We start from the raw sequence: 18,891 nt of genomic DNA, 5'->3' as shown, positions 1-18,891 counted from the left end.
GCCTCAACTCCACCCATCTCCACTTCTCAAGGAAGAATTTCACGGCACCAACTAAGTAATAGTCTTAGAATCATATAATGCAAGAGCTTACAAGGGGTCTTAGAGGCCATTTAGCCCAACCTTTTGTTTTTGCAGAGACATAAACCAAAGTCCACCTGCCCTTGAAGGTGGTGTGATTGGTCAGAGTTAGGAATTAAGGCATCCCAGGAAAAGGCCAGCTTTATCTCCACCACACCATCAAATGCTATGAAACTCTTTAACTTGGGAGCATTATAACGCCAATGGAACATAGCCTTGAATCTTGGACACCTGAGGAGTATGGCAGAAGGTAGATGAATAGATGAGAAAATTGGAAGGGTTGGGAGAGAAAGAGAGGAATGAAAATCATAGCACAAAGAAGGCAGACCTCACAGGAATCAATACGTTAATATCAAAGCACTTTGAAGTCATAGACACTGAGGGAGGAGCAGAATGGAGACATCCTAAAGGTGGCATGAGGGCAGGAGCTAGTCTGTGTGCATGCAGATTCCTCCCCAGGCAAACAAGGCTGTTTTACTCCTTCCTGTCCCATCAACAGAGAGTAACTGTCTTTGACCAGAGCTGTACGGAGAGGTGTTCCTCATGCATGTTTTCTCCTCAGCCTGCACATCAAAGTCCATCTTTTGATCTGGCAGTCGCGTTACATAGATTTTAGTTTTCTTGAGCAGGATTCTTTTTCCATTGCTTTCTTTATTCCTGGAGAAGGTTGGAATTTAGAGTTAGGACTGGAGAGATCCTCTAGTTCTGTGGCCTGAACCCCTTAGTGGCCCGTGGTCTCTGTGATAGAAGTGAAGATCCTTTGCTGCAGATAAATGCACATAGCTGCAGACACACAACTAGGCTCGGACTTCTAGACTTTTGTCGGCCTCTTGATGGCCATCCATAGACTCTGCAGTGTCCTAGGCTCCAACTGAAGACTTACTAGTGAGGAATGCTGCAACCCAGGCCAACATCCCAGAGTGGCAGCCTGACAGAACACTCAGATCTCCCTCACCCCATCATCTTCTTGGTCTCCTCTCCAATTTCTGTAAAGGAACTCAATCGGTGTTTGATATTGCTACCTTTGCGATAAGTACTTCTGTTGGTCAATGGCAGAAATGACCACCTACCTACAAAGTCAACACTCTCTTTGTTGAGGTTTGACCAGAACTCTAACCAAGAGTCCCCTTTCCATGTTAGCCAGTGTTCCCTCTATTTCTGGGAAACAGAAGTAGAGGCATAAGCTGGGGTAAGCATTATATTCTCTCTGTGACTCCTCTTAAGGAAAAACAATCATGTAGAATTTATCCATCTCACCAACGCTTTGGGAAAATTAATACTGAGCAACAGCCAGCTTTTTTTTTTAAATGAGTGGCTCCCAGTAGATATTTTTAGTTAAATACTATTTACTTATAAAAGGAACCCTTCACACATTGCTTATAGTTTATATCTAGTCGTTGGGTCCGAGATACGTAAGTAACCTCATATATTATCCCTGCAATCAAAATAAGAAATGACACGTGAGATCCAAGCTCTCAGGAGAAATATTATGAAATCTCAAGGTATTGATGAAAGTTTTTCCAAGGCTGATCCAAAGGGGATTTAGATTCTGTGGCAGTTGAAATGTGTATTATTAAACTCCTTAAGCAAACCCGAATGACTCCCAGTGGAGGATTAAGACATTCTATGTATAGCAAAGGCGAAATTCTCATGTCTGAGTTTTCTCTATTGAATTCCCCCTTGATTAGCTTCTGTAATATTTAACTTCATGCCATGCCATAATTATTTAATAAAAGGTAAATATAAGTTATATTTCAGTGGGGATATGACCTTTTACCTTCATGTTATGTTACTAAAGAAAGACATAGATAAATAGAGCCTATACATTGAAGCATATTTTTCATTTACTGTGTCTTCGCCTTGCCAGCATTTCTCTATGTCCCCGTCAGCCAAGGGGTTGGCAGGACTTCACACCATCCCCGCACTCCACGTGGTAGCAGAGGCTGTAAATTCACACTGATGACGGCAGCTCATGATCTGGTTGGCCCTGAGAGACAGTCTTGGTGCTGGTCTCGGGCACCTCATTAGCTAATTGAGGTTTACTTGGCTCACACCAGGCCTGAAAAGTCAGAGAACACCCAGGGAGAGGGGAGGGGGCAAGTTGGGACTCAAGGTGAGGCCGAACAACTGGTCGGATGCGACGTGAGTTTGGAACCAGAGTAAAAGTTGTCCAATGCAATCCTGATGTTTTGAAGGCTGAACCCTTGAGGGACTGACTGATTTTTCCTCTTACAGTTTGGTGTTGAGTAAACGGTTTGGACTTTATGATTTTTACTTCACAATAGCACTTAAGTGGCATGGTGTGTGTGTGTGTGTGTGTGTGTGTGCGCGCACAGGCACATCCGTGTGATTATTCCCTGTCCATATACATATACATGACGGTGTGTGTGTCACTGTCTTTCTCATCTTGGATACACACAGAACCCATCCACAGGTTATGCCTGCGAAGTTTGGCCGGAGCCTCCAGAAAACACTCAACATGAGAAATAGATGAGTATGTCTGTTTTGCTTATTCAGTTTAAAACGTGAATTGCTAACCCAGTGTGGTCAGGAGAGTCTGCTATTTCTGACTTAGGTGGGGAGCGAGGAGGGGAGGGAAGACAAGATGAACCAGACATCACCCTTGTGTCCTCGGGGTTTTCATCTAACAGGGACAACGGTGGGTACCACTGTGTGATAAAGTCTGTGAGAGAGAAAGCCTTATGTGTGCCGATTAGAGCCCAGCTTTAGCAGATTCCTTTGTGAGCAGCAGTAAGGACCCAGGAATAAGGAGGTTAGTGGCGGCTAAGGGTGGACCGCTAGAGCTCTAATGAGAGGGAGCGAGAACCTGTTACCCATGCAGATGGAAGAGAAGGGCCAAGGACAGTCATGGAGACAGCGGGGACCTTGGGGAGGGTGGCTAGATTCTCTGCCTTATGGGATATTCCCGTACTTTTTGCTCAGCACAGTGTGAGTATACCCATATTTAAAATTTCCATTTTCTGGGCTTCCCTGGTGGCGCAGTGGCTGAGAGTCCGCCTGCCGATGAAGAGGACACGGGTTCGTGCCCTGGTCCGGGAAGATCCCACATGCCGCGGAGCGGCTGGGCCCGTGCGCCATGGCCACTGAGCCTGCGCGTCCGGAGCCTGTGCTCCGCAACGGGAGAGGCCACAACAGTGAGAGGCCCGCGTTACAGCAAAAAAAAAAAAAAAAACAAAAAACAAAATTTCCGTTTTCTCCATGTAAGAAAATCAGCATCTTAGGTAATGAAATGGTGCATATTTGAGAAAAGATGAGGCTATGATTGATTTAGACCATTTTTTCACTAAGTCTGCTCACCCCGCAGCACTGGGACGCTGTTTGTGTTTGCTGATTGATACCAAATGGGGCTTCTCTCACCCTCAGTGTTCTGGGCAGGGCTGCACTCTCTGATCTGTCCTTTGCTAGAAGCTGCAGAGGGAGCCTGGGGAGGGGTGGAAGGGGGTGCAGGGAGTAGGTGAGTGGAAGCAGAGTGTAGCATGGCCACTTTCAACACTCTGCCGTTGGCCAACTCCAGTCCAGTAGCGAAGGACAGAGGGGTAGCCTTTGGCCCGGGGGCTGCTGGCATATCTAGCGGGCACTTGGAATGACATCTCTGGTTCTACAGCAGAAAAGGTGAAGAGCACAGGCCTTGAAATTATAGAATCCAGGGTACAGATCCCACCTTTACTGCCTGGAGGTGCATTTAAAATGGGGATAAAATCCATGTCTTAGGGTTGTAATGAGGATTGAATGAGCTAATATATGTAAAAGGCGTTAGCATAATGCCTGTAACATAGTAAAACCTTCATTCTAACAGAGATCGTAACAGTTTTCATTATTGAGTATTATAGTCACTAAAAATCCTACTATTAAAGAAAAAGTCTTCAGAAATTGCTGACATTATAGTGCTAAGTGGAGAAAAAAAAACAGTTTATGGAATGATTCCAATTATACACACAGCTATTCTTACATGTGTTTCTGGGTAAGATGGTAATCTGAGTACAAGTGTTTAATCGGCCCCCATCCCCAGGATATATTGGAGAATATTTTCAAGAAAACATAAAAATAAGGGAAATCTGGTATTCGTGCGTGAAGCTAGGCTGGTCTCATCAATATGCCAGAAATTTTGTGCCATTGTGCTGATGTGTGCAGATGGGGTTGTGTTGGAGGATGTGTGACATTCCGCTCGTGGGAAAAGAAGAGCTGGGCCAGGAAATAATGGGGGAAACCCTGACAAAACCTCCCAGATCCCTCCCCCAGTGAGAACAAGCGACACAGCAGAAACTAGATCTTGAATGGAAAGAGTACACTCAACAATTCCATGTCCAGAGAAGTTGTCATTAATATGTGAGGAAAACAGAAAGACAGTCTCTTATTTCAAGGGCCCCGACAGAATTCAGTTCTTATTCCTACTGAGGTAAGCTGACTGCTGGAGAACTGATCAGTGAGGAAGGCAAGAAAGGAAAAGTTATGGTACCACAGGACCACTGGTCAGAAGAAAAAGCGATTAAACATATAGTATCTGAATTATTGTTAATATGATGACAAAGCTTAACATAAACATGAAAGTTAATGTCTTAAAGGGACAGATCATAGAAAATCTAATAATAGGAATATTAGCTGAAGAGGATGAAACATCAACAAAAATGTAGAAGTACAGAGAATGAGGTGGGGAAATTAAGGGTAAGCAACAGTTTTTTTTATATGTGGAGGGGCTCCATAGACTCAAACAATTAGGAAAAATAAAATACTTTTATAGAAAGCCAGAGGGACTATTTTAAATTAAAATAGGATGTGCATCTTCCTAATCACTAGAGAAAAACATATACATTAAAAACCTATTAGACATACAAGGAACATGTGGAAGGATAAATTTATAGCAGCAATTATGTATAAAAGATGTTAAATAATATGATAAAAAAGATACATTAAATAATACATTGAAAGCATTTCCCGTGGAACACAGACAAGACTAATATGAATTCACAAAAAACTTAATACATTTCAAAAGGCAGATATTCTGCCGGCCACCTTTTTGAATCCAGTGCAATTAATTAGAATAAATAATTAAGAGTTTAATGCTCAATCACCTAGAATTTTTAGGATATTCTCTTTGGAACTAAAGGAAGACAAAATTAGAAACAGGACTATTCAGAATGTTGTAATAAAGTTGGTGCGGGGTGAGGGACTGTGTGGAGAGTCATAAATAGAAGAGTAGAAATTTTAAACAAATACTCTATTAGATTCTATGCTAAAACATTTAAAATCTTAATGAAATGCATGATTTCTTGATGGCTCATGGCCATTCAGTGTGAGTAACATGAATACTACTGGGGTAGTAGTTGGGGTATCTTGAAAGGGAGGAATCTATGGGTCATCCAGGTGGACATTTCCAGCCAATACTTGGATAAATAAGGCTGAATCTTGGGCCAGCTATCTGAACTGGAAGTAAAGATTTGTCATAGCATGTGGCCTGACATGGGAATCCTGGGGGCACTAATGAGGTTGCTGAGGAAGAATGTATAGGCAAGCAGAAGACTGCCTTGGCAACAAGAAGCATCAGACGGACAGAGGAAGCTGAGCAGTCCTCAAAGTAGGTTGCGATTGCCTGAGTGGAGTGGCAGGGGTGAAACAGGGCAGTGTGCATTCAGGAAAACCAGTGAGGGCTTCCCTGGTGGCGCAGTGGTTGGGAGTCCGCCTGCCGATGCAGGGGACACGGGTTCGTGCCCCGGTCCGGGAAGATCCCACATGCCGCGGAGCGGCTGGGCCCGTGAGCCATGGGCGCTGAGCCTGCGCTCCGCTGCGGGAGGGGCCACAACAGTGAGAGGCCCGCGTACCGCAAAAAAAAAAAAAAAGAAAGCCAATGAGTTGAAGTATTTCCAGCAGGAGAGTTTTTCCAGTGTCAAATGCTAACTTGAGTTTAAGGTAAGAATGGAAAATTTCCTCTTGGTTTGGCTAAGATGTTATTGGTGACTTTGACAAGAGCAGTTTCACAGGGGTTCTTTCAAACTTTGAGTCAAGAGATAATATCCATGCAATATAAGTTTTATAGTGCATAGGATAAAATATAGAAAGCTTCTCAATTTATTTTTTCAAAGCTGGTATAAAATAAAATTTCAGAAGCCAACAACACCATGCACACTGTCCCAGTTACTAACATGGGCACACAAATCCCCAGCAACAATAATAGTAACAGACACGTGTTGAGGGCTTAAATTGTGCCAGGCGCTATTCTCAGTAATGTAATTGATTTCATCCTCCCACCAGCAATCATAAGAAAACAGTAACAAATTGTATTCAGAAGTATACTAAGCAAATTATATACCACATCCATGAGTCAAGGATTAATTGTGAAATATTGAGAAATCTACTCTAAAATACAATTTAAATTGGTCGAGGGAGAAAATTCATATGACTGTAATTTCCTAAAATTCTAAGAAGTCCTGATAAAAGCCCTTATCAAAACATGATAACTAGGGCTTCCCTGGTGGCACAGTGGTTGAGAGTCTGCCTGCCAATGCAGGGGACACGGGTTCGTGCCCCAGTCCGGGAAGATCCCACATGCCACAGAGCGGCTGGGCCCATGAGCCATGGCCACTGAGCCTGAGCGTCCGGAACCACAACAGTGAGAGGCCCGCGTACCGCAAACAACAACAACAACAACAACAACAAAAACATGATAACTAATATCTATCTCAAATAGCCAACGTCACATTTGGTGCTGAAGTGTTAGTGTCATTCCCACTTTAAAGGAAAAAAAGTCATCCTCTTTTCAGACACTTTTTGGGAAGTTTTAGCCAATACAAGAATGGGATTCAGAGAACTAAACAGAATTAATATACTTATCAAAAGGAGACAAAATGATCATCACATATAGATGCTCTGAATGTACAAACCTAAGAATGAACAGAAAAAATAAGTACATCTGTCAGGGGTTTGGTTACAAAATAAGAGACAACTACTATTGGTTAAGATCTTTTACCTGCAAAGAACTGTGCTGGGGGCATGCTATACATTGTTTCGTTTAATTTTGACAGCAAACCCATGAGATGGATTTTAAATAGACGTTCACAGACGTTAATGGCGGAGCTGGAATTTAAACCCAAGATCTACTTGACTCAAAAGCTGATTCTCTTAATGACTATAGTATATACCACCACACACTCCCCTCACACACACTGCCTGTGCAGACACATAACAACCAAAGTGTTTCTAGGTGCTAGTAAAACTCTTAGAAAATATGATGAGGGAGTAATCATATTCACAATAAAATCAACAAAAAGTGAAATACATAGCAAAAAATGAAAACCAAAAATCTTATTACCTGTACGATGAACAGTACACATTTTACTGGTGGACCTAAAGAATTCGTATATGTATGTATAAGCAACACCCCCCCCATGTGTGTGTGTGTGTGTGTGTGTGTGTGTGTGAATGTGTGAATGTGTACTTGCCAGATCTTGCAGTTGGGATGGTCTTTCTACCTGTAATACCTAAGGACAGATTTGGACATAATGTTGTAACATGGTGACAGAGTGTTAAAAGTATTAATATGTGAAGTGTTTTTACAAGTAAAAAAAAAAGGCCTAATTCTCAATAGAAAAGAGTGCAGAAAGTATTATAAGCAGTTCATAAAAGAAAAAATTAAAATGATCAGCAAGTATAAGAAAAAAATGTCAGCCTCACTGATGAATAAAGAAATGTAAGTTAAAATGACCACATGCCTTGCTGGAGGGAGTATAAATTTATATGTTCTTCTGAGGAGTGGTTTGACAGTATGTGTGAAAGGCCTTAAATATAAATCATAATTTTTTCTCTGGTAATTCTAATTCTTAGAATTTTCCAATCGAAAGAATTAAAGTTATGCACAAAGGATAATTTTTGCTCTGATTTTTATAATAGTGAGAAATTAGGACCACGTTAAATGCCAAACATTAGGAAGCCATTTAAATAAATTATAGACCATGTCATGGAAAAATATGCAGGAATTTTAAATAATGTTATAAAAGAATATTTAATGACCTGGGGGAAAATTTGATATATTTTTAAATGGATAAAAAGTAGGTTATGGAATGGTGTGAATAGTATGCTCTGAATAATTTTAAGTATGTGTGTGTGTTTAAATCTTGGAGGATATAAGCAAAAATGTCAACCCAGATCATCTCTAAAATGGTGAGATTATGGATGATTTTATCTTTGCTTCTATATTTAAAAATTTAAATAATTTCTTTAAATAAAAGGTGTTGCTTTGAGAGTTCAAATAAAAGAAAAAATATTTATAAAACATATACGCAAAAAGTAAGATTGGGCTTCCCTGGTGGCGCAGTGGTTGAGAGTCCGCCTGCCGATGCAGGGGACGCGGGTTCGTGCCCCGGTCCGGGAAGATCCCACATGCCGCGGAGCGGCTGGGCCCGTGAGCCATGGCCGCTGAGCCTACGCGTCCGGAGCCTGTGCTCCACAACAGGAGAGGCCACGACAGTGAGAGGCCCGCGTACCGGAAAAAAAAAAAAGTAAGATTAAAAAGGAAATACACCCTCCTGTGTTTACTGCTGCCTAATGGGAGTGTGCAGGTGATTATTATTTTACCCTTTATATCTTTTTTCTTTACTTTGATCGTGTATTAATTTTAAAACCATAAAATATAAGCAACAAAATTTTAAAAAGTAAAGGGGGAGAGGAAAGAAGGATAAAGGAATCAACCCCCAAAACTCTTTAGCACAGTAGAAATGCCAAAATAGGTCCTTCATTCATTCATTCCCTCACTCATTCATTTTACAATTGCTGACACGAAGTGCCTATTATGTGCCAGGCTCTGTCTCCAACAATGAGAACACAGTGGCAAAACAGAATAAGTGTGAATTCTGCTCCTATGGAACTTGGCAGTATCTGGTGAAGCCTGACATGAAGTGAATGTATGTGTAACAAAACATAATTGAAAATTCTGAAAGTCTATTATGCATAAGAAGAGAGTTTTATGAGAATAAACTCACAGAAGGTTTATATATGTATGAACGTAAATATTTAAGAGCATGATTAAGAAAAAGTGATGTTTAGGAGAAGAATTACTAGATGATGAAGGTATACTGGGGAAGGAGGCAAAGAGGGAAGAAGGGAAAAGCATGTAAAGGTACTTTATCGTCTTCCGAAGAAACTGGGATGGGATATGGTTGATTGTGTAATGTTTCTGATTATTTGGGAGTGAGCAGAGAATGATAAGTGTGTGTACTTAAGGCAGAAATGATAAAATAATTATAATAATCCTGAAATTTGGAGACCTTTCTATTACCCATGGCAGACTTAATTAGAAGCTTTGCTTTACGGCCAGTTTATATACTCAAAAAGAAGACTTTTGTTTTTCAGCATTAAATGAACCCACCATAGACTATGGCTTTCAGAGACTGCAGAAAGTCATCCCAAGGCATCCTGGAGATCCTGAGAGATTAGCTAAGGTAAAATGCTTTGGAAAATGACACGTGAAAACCTTCTTGGAGAATTTCAGCAAACTTAGATAAATCTAGCGACTTAAGTCTCTTTAAAATTAAATTAGGCATTGAAATTTGGCTAAGCTGGAGATACAAGATGCGCATAAAATACTAACTGTGAACTATGTTATGGTCAATCTCTGAGGAAATATGAAATCTGAAAAGTTGGGCCTATGAAACAAACACACTACAATTATTCAGCTTATAAAACATTGCCAACTTTATGAAAATAAATAATTATATAATTGCTTAAAAGTATAAGTTCCCATTCCTTTGTATTTAAACGTAATTTTGTTTACCCGTAATTACAGGGACATAGTAATCCACAATCAAGTATTCACTGAAGGCCTAGTACGTACACAGATATTTAAGGAAGTGAAAAACACATCCATATATAATTTCTATGAAATGTATCTGTTTCAAATGAACTTGCTCACAAAAATTATATAGTGAATCTGGCCCATTATTTTAGCTTTCTTTATTTAAAAATATGTCAGGGCTTCCCTGGTGGCGCAGTGCTTGAGAGTCCGCCTGTCAATGCAGGGGACACGGGTTTGTACCCCGGTCGGGGAAGATCCCACATGCCGCGGAGCGGCTGGGCCCGTGCGCCATAGCCGCTGAGCCTGCGCGTCCGGAGCCTGTTCTCCGCAACGGGAGAGGCCACAACAGTGAGAGGCCCGCGTACCGCAAAAAAAAAAAAAAAAAAAAAAAGTCAATTTATTAGGTATTAATTAATGAGAAATTACGAAATTTTAACATTTTATTTACATTTTAAGTACATACATTATAAAATGCCATGTTCTCTTTTCTGTAGTGTGAGTGAAATTCAAGTACAGCAGTTGCTTCTGCATAGCACCTTTGTTTTCCTCTTGGAAAAATCCCCAGCCCCACCATTAAATTAGATGATATCTAGAAAGTAGGTTAATAGCAATTTAAAAGGCTGTTAAAAACAGAAGGTGGAAAAGACAAAATGAGAGGAAAGGGATTACTGATTACTAATTCTCTCTGGTTAAAGTGAACAGGGGGAAATATTACTGAAAGAATTCATCTTTATTAGAGTAAAATTTTGCAGAAGGCATTGCCAGGATAATTTCAGTACTCTGGACAACTCCTTGGCAGGCAGCTAAGCTCAGGTCAATCAATCATTTTGAGACTATTTGGTTAATTAGAATACCAGATTTTTTTAATGGAATGGTCTGTAAGTAGTTTTTAATGGAACTCCCATGACGTTATTAATTTTAGCCAACTTTACCCTTAATTTGGTTGTGTTTTGTTTTGGTAGCCAAGCTATTTGTGGAGCCCTTTTATCGAGAAGTATTTCACATAGATATGCATTTATAGGGGGATTCATACGTGTGATCATATTCTACCTGTCAAACCAAATATAGGACCTCTTGGCTAGTTACTTACACTTTAGGGGGATGCCTGGACTTTCGATTTTTATACGTAATTTTCCTTTGTGTTGGCCATTTTGGGTTTTACCTTTGCTTATATCCCACCCTTTCTTTTCTTTTTCTAGGAAATGCTGTTGAAAAGAGCTGCAGATCTGGTGGAGGCGCTCTATGGGACACCACACAATAACCAGGTTAGGTGCTCCCATTTTGCACTCTCTTGAGTTCAACTCCTATTGCTTGATAAAAACATTCACCTCAACCTGCCACTTTGTAGGACATCATTTTGAAGCGTGCCGCAGATATTGCTGAAGCCCTGTACAGTGTCCCCAGGAATCCCAGCCAGATCCCAGCTCTCTCCAGCTCTCCAGCTCACAGTGGCATGATGGGCATCAATTCTTATGGCAGCCAGCTTGGGGTCAGCATCTCAGAGTCAACACAGGGAAATAATCAAGGTACTACCTTTCTCAGAGTCAAAAGGCAAACATCTTATACATTTAAAAGGCTGGTTCTGCTGGAGTGGAAGGAGTTAAAGCTTGATTCTTATAAGAGTGTGTCCCAGGGCTTCCCTGGTGGCGCAGTGGTTGAGAGTCCACCTGCCATCGCAGGGGACGCGGGTTCGTGCCCCGGTCTGGGAAGATCCCACATGCCGCGGAGCGGCTGGGCCGGTGAGCCATGGCCGCTGAGCCTGCGCGTCCGGAGCCGGTGCTCCGCAATGGGAGAGGCCACAGCAGTGAGAGGCCTGCGTACTGCAAAAACAAACAAAAAAGAGTGTGTCCCAGATAAGCAATGCAGTCATTGGATTATCTCAACATTAGGTGTATTGTTAGACTTTGAGCTCTTTAGGTACCTGGCAGAATCCTTTAACTGGAAACATTTAAGTATTGTGAATTTAGAAGAGTTTAGGCTTACTAAAACTAGATTTACGGGTATTGTTTGAATACAATCTACACTTCTGCTATTGTGGTCATCAAACTGAATAATGGAAAGGAGCTGAGTTATTGCTATTCTTGTTAATTACACCCAAATTCCTAGTGCCAAGGGTGAATGGCTTAGTTTGGTAACTTCTATTTGTGTATTATCTCATATATATATATATGCAAATGTATACAAATATATAAATACAGCAACACAGTTAACAGTGCTTCTGCACGTAAAGCATATTGAGTAAAGGTTTTTGTCATTGAGGTTGATTTTATTAAGGTGCTAAATTTATCATAAATCGTGTTTTAAAAGGAGTAAATGTTTCTGCTGATGTACCTCACCTTGGGATAGTTTTATTTCTAATTCTATCATCCATTGCAAGGGAATTCCTCAGTCTCATGCTCAGGGTGAGTTCTTCTTACAGAAAGATGGGTGGGACATATTATTACCTTTTTTTTTTTTCCCCTAAATTTGGGTCATTTCTTAAATAGCTTTAGAGACAGTTATCCTATGTGGTTATTTCAGGATAGATTAGGTGAGGTCTCTGTGCTGGGGTTTCAGAAGTGTGGGGAGGACTCATCCCACTCTGGACTGGATCTCCGTGCATTCAATTGCGGATGCTTCCGAGTCTTTGGTCAAAGAACAGCCCATTTATTTATTTTTTTAACTTATTTTTTTAAATTGAAGTGTAGTTGATTTACAATGTGGCATTAATTTCTGCTGTACAGAAAAATGACTCAGTTATACACATAGGTACATTCTTTTTTATATTCTTTTCCATTATGGTTTATCCCAGGGGATTGGATATAGTTCCATGTGCTATACAGTAGGACCTTGTTGTTTATCCATTCTAAATGTAACAATTTGAGTCTATTACCCCCAAACTCCCAACCATCCCTTCCCCTACTTCCCCTCCACCTTGGTAACCACAAGTCTGTTCTCTGTGTCTGTGAGTCTCTTTCTGTTTCCCAGATTGGTTCATTTGTGTCATATTTTAGATTCCACATATAAGTGATATCATATGGTATTTGTCTTTCTCTTTCCAACTTACTTCACTTAGTATGATAAGCTCTGGTGTTATCCATGTTGCTGCAAAGGGCATTATTTCAAAAGAACAGCCCATTTAGATGAACTTATCAATGCATTTTAAATGAAAATGTTCCCCACCCCACCCAGCAGGGCATGGTAACAACTTCAGACTTCTATAGTTGTGATCTTCAGAGTGCTAGTGCCTCTTGAAATGTTATCAGGATGCCTTTTCCCCATCACACCCAGAAAAGATGCTATGTTATGTTAAATTTGGGAAACACTAGGTTAGCAAAGTTAAACCGGTTTATTCATTCTCCAGGCCCTTCATATACGAATCTTCAATACGCTACGGTACACACCATCTGCCAAGCTTTATTTGACCACAGAACGCTTTTCTCAGTGATACCCATCAGTATCTCAGAGGGCTCTAGCGTTACATGAAGTAGGATTTGGGAGATGTCACTGCCGTTAGTCATTCACTCCTTGGTGTGAGTTGGAGATGTTGACTGCCAATGGGAAAGAGGAGGAAGGGGGGAATTACAGGGATATGGTTTTGTGCGAGATGGGGAAGAGACAGGAAGGTATAAAAAGTTTGAAGACAAACTGCAGACTTTTCCACAGTCAACTTGGAATTGTATAGACTGGGGGCCATGTGGACCTATGCTGCCATATTTGGGGTGTGTGTGTGTGTGTGTGTGTGTGTGTGTGTGTGTGTGTGTGTGTGTGTGTGTGTGTGTGTGTGTGTGTGTGTGTGTGTGTGTGTGTGTGTGTGTGTGTGTGTGTGTGTGTGTGTACACGGGTTCATTTATCTGCGCTTTCTCTCTGTTGTCCAGGATACATCCGCAACACAAGCAGCATCTCTCCGCGGGGCTACTCTTCCAGCTCTACCCCTCAGCAGTCTAACTACAGCACCTCCAGTAACAGTATGAACGGCTACAGCAATGTCCCTATGGCCAACCTGGGTGTCCCAGGATCTCCAGGATTTCTAAACGGCTCCCCCACAGGCTCCCCTTATGGAAGTAAGTGCCCTGTCCATCCCTCCAGCTCTCCCTGTCTCTCTGTCCCTGGGTTTTACTCTTCAGCCTTTTGAGGGAGGGTAGCATTCCAGCATCTTACTGACTCACGGAGGAGTGGTCCTTCCTGCCTTTTGTACTTTTCCTTTAGTGGACTTGGGCTCATCTGGTTACTCAAAGCTTTTCAAGGGAGAGAAAAGGAGTGAAACGATTCCCTTTTTACAGGGAAACAATAGATGTGGCTTGTGTAGACGAGAGCAAGGAATTAAGAGTCCAACTCAGTTAACATTCTGTACACTCTTCATTAGGCACTTTCAGATGTAGTGTTTCATTTACTCTTCACAAGAATTCTCTGAGGTCAGTATAGGCAAGGAAGTTTAGGTGTCCAGCAGTTAACTGACTTGTGCAAGATCAGACAGCTAGAGTGGAGAAGGACAAGAATCTGGACACAGAGTTGATGACTCCAGGTTATTCTGTGTAACACACCATCTCCCTTTTCACTTTGTTACATGGCTCTCCCCTCCCTTATGTACCTCCAGAGAGACGGAACGTGACTGCCGGTGACAGTGTAATATATGGGGACAGAGGCTCTTAGTCCTAATCTGTGGGCTAGCAGCAAGCTAGACATTCTAGGAAGTTACGAAAACTCGTTCAGGTGGCTTTGGGGGCTAAGCTGGGACCTTGCACAGTGAGGCCAGGAGCCTTAGAGAAGATGAGGCTACTTAGGGAATATTTCAGGCTGGGGGAGAAGCCACCGTGGAGAGTCTGAGTGAGTGAGCGGAGTGTCCTTGAAATGCTGTACCTTGCTGCAAGGCTCTGCTGCCCAGAGCGGTTCCCTCGTGCCAGGAACAAGGGGGAGTCAAGGCCATTTCTACCGCAGCTCGGGAAGTGGTGCCAAGGGTCTGGAGGCCACCGCTCTCAGCCTTTGGGCCTGTGGTTCCCTGGGGACACACATCCAGGAGTTACTTCTGGGTTATCTGTTCAATTCATTACACTCAACACTCATACTAAGTGTGGTGAAGATATAGTAGCCAAGCAGCAGAGGTTGGTTCTCCCAGGACAAATCTCGTTGCTGCAAAGACATGCGTTCTTCATGGTGTCCTGTCAGATGGCCAATTAGATCAATGAGATCAGAGGGACCAAGGAAAACAAACTGTTGCTTGCTTTATTTATTTATTTACTTACTTACTTACTTGTTTTTAACCTTCTCTTGTTCCAAAAATGTTCTGGGGGAATATTAATAGTCAGATGGGCAGCATGAAAGTGTAAAATAGAGACTATAAGAAACATAAAAGAAAAAAATGTGTATCAGAAAATGGGATGAATCCAAGGGTTACAATGGATGCCGTCTGGTCTATTCAAGGGAGTCATTAATTTGGTTCGGAGGCTTACAAGATGGTAAAGCAAAGAGACAAACAAACACTATTTGTTATAAAATTTTATGTCCACACATTATTAGTAGTAGCAATAGTAGCAGCCGCTCAACAGAAACCTGATTTTTCTGTGGCTGAGACCTTGGCGAGATTTCTCCCATGCATCCTTGTGGAGAGGGTACCCTATGTGCAGAAGGGACCACATCTTCAATAGCCCCTGCAAGTGATACAAGGACAAAAGAGCCATTGTGTAAATAATGTCACATGATAACAGTCACAACAGTAAGAGTAATTTACAGCCACATTCTACCTTACAGCTTAAAAAGCATGTTCACACATAGAGTCCAATCAGATCCTCACAACCATATAATATGGATATAATAATCATAATAATTTATTATGTATATAATTTACATGTTTATATATTTATTAATATAATTTATTATACTAGTATCATCATCATTTTCCCTTCTAAGATATGAAGGGTTATTAAATGACTTACTCAAGGGTTCATTGCCAATAAACAGTAAAAATGTGGCTAGATCATATGTCATCAGATTCAGGATATCATGTTTTTAAATTATTCAGTAATATTAAAAATATTTCATGTCTTTATAACACATTATTAGGCTGAGCCGTATGAAACCACCTCTTCTTTATTTCCAAAATGTGTAATTTCATATGTTCAATCATACATACGTGGTTGAACCATGTGAAATTCTCATTTTTGTAGATCAAAAATGGTTAATATAACAATATAGTGTTTAGTGTGGTGATGGGTGAGGGAGAGTGAAAAAAAAGACAGGAAGGAGTGGGTGGGGTGTGGGTGGAGAGACAGAGAGAAAGAGAGAGACAGAGAGAGAGTGAATGGATGAATGAAATTGCCCATCTGGTGTGGATGGCTTGATGTTTCTTACTAGATAATTCATTCGGTAGAAAGGGACCCTTCCCACTCCAGCAAGTGACAACTTCCTTCCACTACCCTTTCTTGATCAGTCAATCCCACTGCCATAAGAAAAACAGTAACACCCTGTCTTCAAGTCACCCATTAAAACAAGAGAGCATGCACAAAATAGAAAGAGGAAGGTGCCCTGCCCAGAGGGAGTGGGAAACACAGCAGAGAATGTCCTCTTGTTTCCTACTGGGTCTGTGAGACCCCTTGCACCTTCCTTTTCTGAGGAACGGTCTGAAGCAATTGCAGACTGGGACTGGAATTCCAAACAGTGCATTCATTACAATAAAAATCCCCTACTGCAAAAATACTGAATACCCTATGGAGTTCATTACAATAGCACGTGACCTGTATTTCTACCCAGCTAAGTCTCAAATTCTCTGGGAAATACAAAAAAATTGTTTTAAATAAAAAAAATTAAAAAGCTCAGGGGGATACCATTTCGTCAGTTCAGTTGCTTGTGTCTGAAAACAAACACCCTTCTCTGATTTTTCATTTTATTTTTTAAACTAGTCTGATGTGGCTGGGCCATGCCACGGAGCAATCACTTGCCAGAGACGTTAAAAAGAAATAAAGTCAAACCTCTCAGTCGAGTTGACTTGCATGACGGCCAACGCAGAGTATCAAAAACCTGCATCTTTACTGTTTTTGCTCTCACACCACTTCAAAAATGGCCAAACAGATGTTTTTTCAATTCCACATACAAACTTCACTTCCTGGCGGTAGCAGTATGTGCCAAGTTCCAGCTCAGTGCAAGTTTTTATGGCTGAATTCTAAACCCCTGACGATAGGAGGTTATAATGAAACGCTGACAGACCCCTTAGCGCCAACAAATGCAATGGCTCGATGCAAAGGAGGATGTGTGCCTGGTGAGTTCCAGCTGGGACGGTGCAAGCCAATCAATCCTTAGAAGAAGAAAAGTGGTTTTTCCTTAACTCCCCATGTTCACAGAGATTTCTGGGCTAGAAGTGCTTGCCTTTACTTTGGCCTCTATCCACAGAGAGAGGTGTCCAGAGAAATTTTCAATTTCAAGTATGTGTGATCCACTTTCCTAAAACAGTACACGCTGGTGTCCCCAAAGATGTTCTACTCAGCAAGCCTGCAACACCCAAGGGACCACTTCTTCCAAAGTAGAATAGCCACCAAGCACATGCAAAGTTTGGAACAGGATCCATGCAGACAGAATCCTACATCCCCGGCCTCAGGGATTCCTACTTGAGTTATATAGTCTTAGAGTCTGTCCCAGGCCTCAATATTCTCATGTTTTCAAAAATAAATATCAAGACATTTTCTGTTGTAGAGTGTTAAATGATTATGGTAGAACATGTGGAAATAGTTTTTAAAAGAAAGTCCACTCCCATCGTAAAAAAACACCTTGTTAATATTTTGGTGTATTTCTATTGTCTTTTTCTTCAGAAAGGAAAAAAAAAACTCCTATGACAATTGTAACATTCTCACTGTAGGCGCATTGAAAAGCACGCCTATGTAAAAAAGACAAGAAAAATGACACTGTTTCTATGCAGAGATAACCACGGTTAACTTTTAAAGTATAGCCTTGCAGTTATGGATAGATACAGCCTGAAAATTACAGCGTCTGCTCTGATGCACAGCTGATGGGTTTCAGCCATAAGATCAATGAAGAAGAGAGCAGAAGAAAGATGGCAAAATTCTCAGTCACAGATACGAAGCTAGGCGCCATAAAAATCCATCAGTGCAGGCCTGTGTCCTAAGAACCGAGAACAGACATGAGGAGTGGCGTTTGCATTGCAAAGTTAACTACAGTCAACGAGCTTCTCCCAGGAATCTGTGAAAGAACGGTTAACAGACAACCTTGTTTACAGGCAGTTAAGCCTTAGATCAAAGAGGCACATTAACGTCCAGGAAAGCTATTATGCCTATTGCTCAGGATTATATTCTTTTTTCCCAAAGAAGCAGAGATTTTCCGTTTGTTTCTTTTAACAGCTTTTGCTGCTTTCTGCTACATCAAAAGTAATACACGGTCATTGTAGGAAATATTGAAAATACAGACAAGTGAGAGAAAGAAATGTAAGAATCTTCACAATTCTGTCAGCCAGATATCGTCATTAAAAATTTGGATGTGTATCACATCCTTCTAGACTTTTTCTTTGTGTATTTTTAAAAAACTAAAAGTGGGCTCATTGTCTGTGTTATTATGTAATCTGCTTTACTCATCTGAGGAGGTGTATCTTTCCATGCCATTAAATATTCTTCTCCAATATTAGTTTTAATGTTTGCATAGTGGTCCATTTTATGGACCTAATATAGTTTACCCTATTGCTGGTCACTTCACTTATTTCCCAGTTTTTCAAGACTATAAAAACGCCCTTGGATTTTTTTTTTTTGCACATTTATGATTATCTCCTTGGGATTAATTTCTAGAAATTAAATTACCGGGTTAAAAATATGCACATTTTCAAATACTTTGATACATATTATTGAAGTCCCTCCACAGAGGCTAGTACTCCCCTTAGAAAAGGAATAGTATCTGTTTCCCCGCCCTCTTAAGTTTTTCTTAATCTTTATCAATTTGGCAAGTGGAAAATAACATCTCATTACTGTTTTAATTTACATATGATTACTAATCGGTTTGACCATTTATAGGTCTATAAAGGCCTTTTGGTCATTTTC

General features: G+C 41.0%; 1 protein-coding gene across 1 annotated transcript in view; it reads left to right on the top strand.

Moving 5' to 3' along the window:
* EBF2 (EBF transcription factor 2) overlaps positions 1–18,891 on the top strand; it is a 194,293-nt gene that overhangs the window by 163,820 nt on the left and 11,582 nt on the right. Inside the window, exons 11-14 of the mRNA XM_067745178.1 lie at positions 9,439–9,527; positions 11,080–11,145; positions 11,229–11,406; positions 13,738–13,923. Of these exons, the coding sequence (XP_067601279.1) occupies positions 9,439–9,527; positions 11,080–11,145; positions 11,229–11,406; positions 13,738–13,923 (519 nt within the window). The remainder of the gene's footprint in view (positions 1–9,438; positions 9,528–11,079; positions 11,146–11,228; positions 11,407–13,737; positions 13,924–18,891) is intronic.

This window comes from Pseudorca crassidens, chromosome 7 (assembly GCF_039906515.1).
Source record: "Pseudorca crassidens isolate mPseCra1 chromosome 7, mPseCra1.hap1, whole genome shotgun sequence".
In the NCBI taxonomy this organism is placed as follows: domain Eukaryota; kingdom Metazoa; phylum Chordata; class Mammalia; order Artiodactyla; family Delphinidae; genus Pseudorca; species Pseudorca crassidens.
The sequence above is the reverse complement of the archived record's forward strand: the minus strand, read 5'-3'. Positions and strand labels throughout refer to the sequence as shown.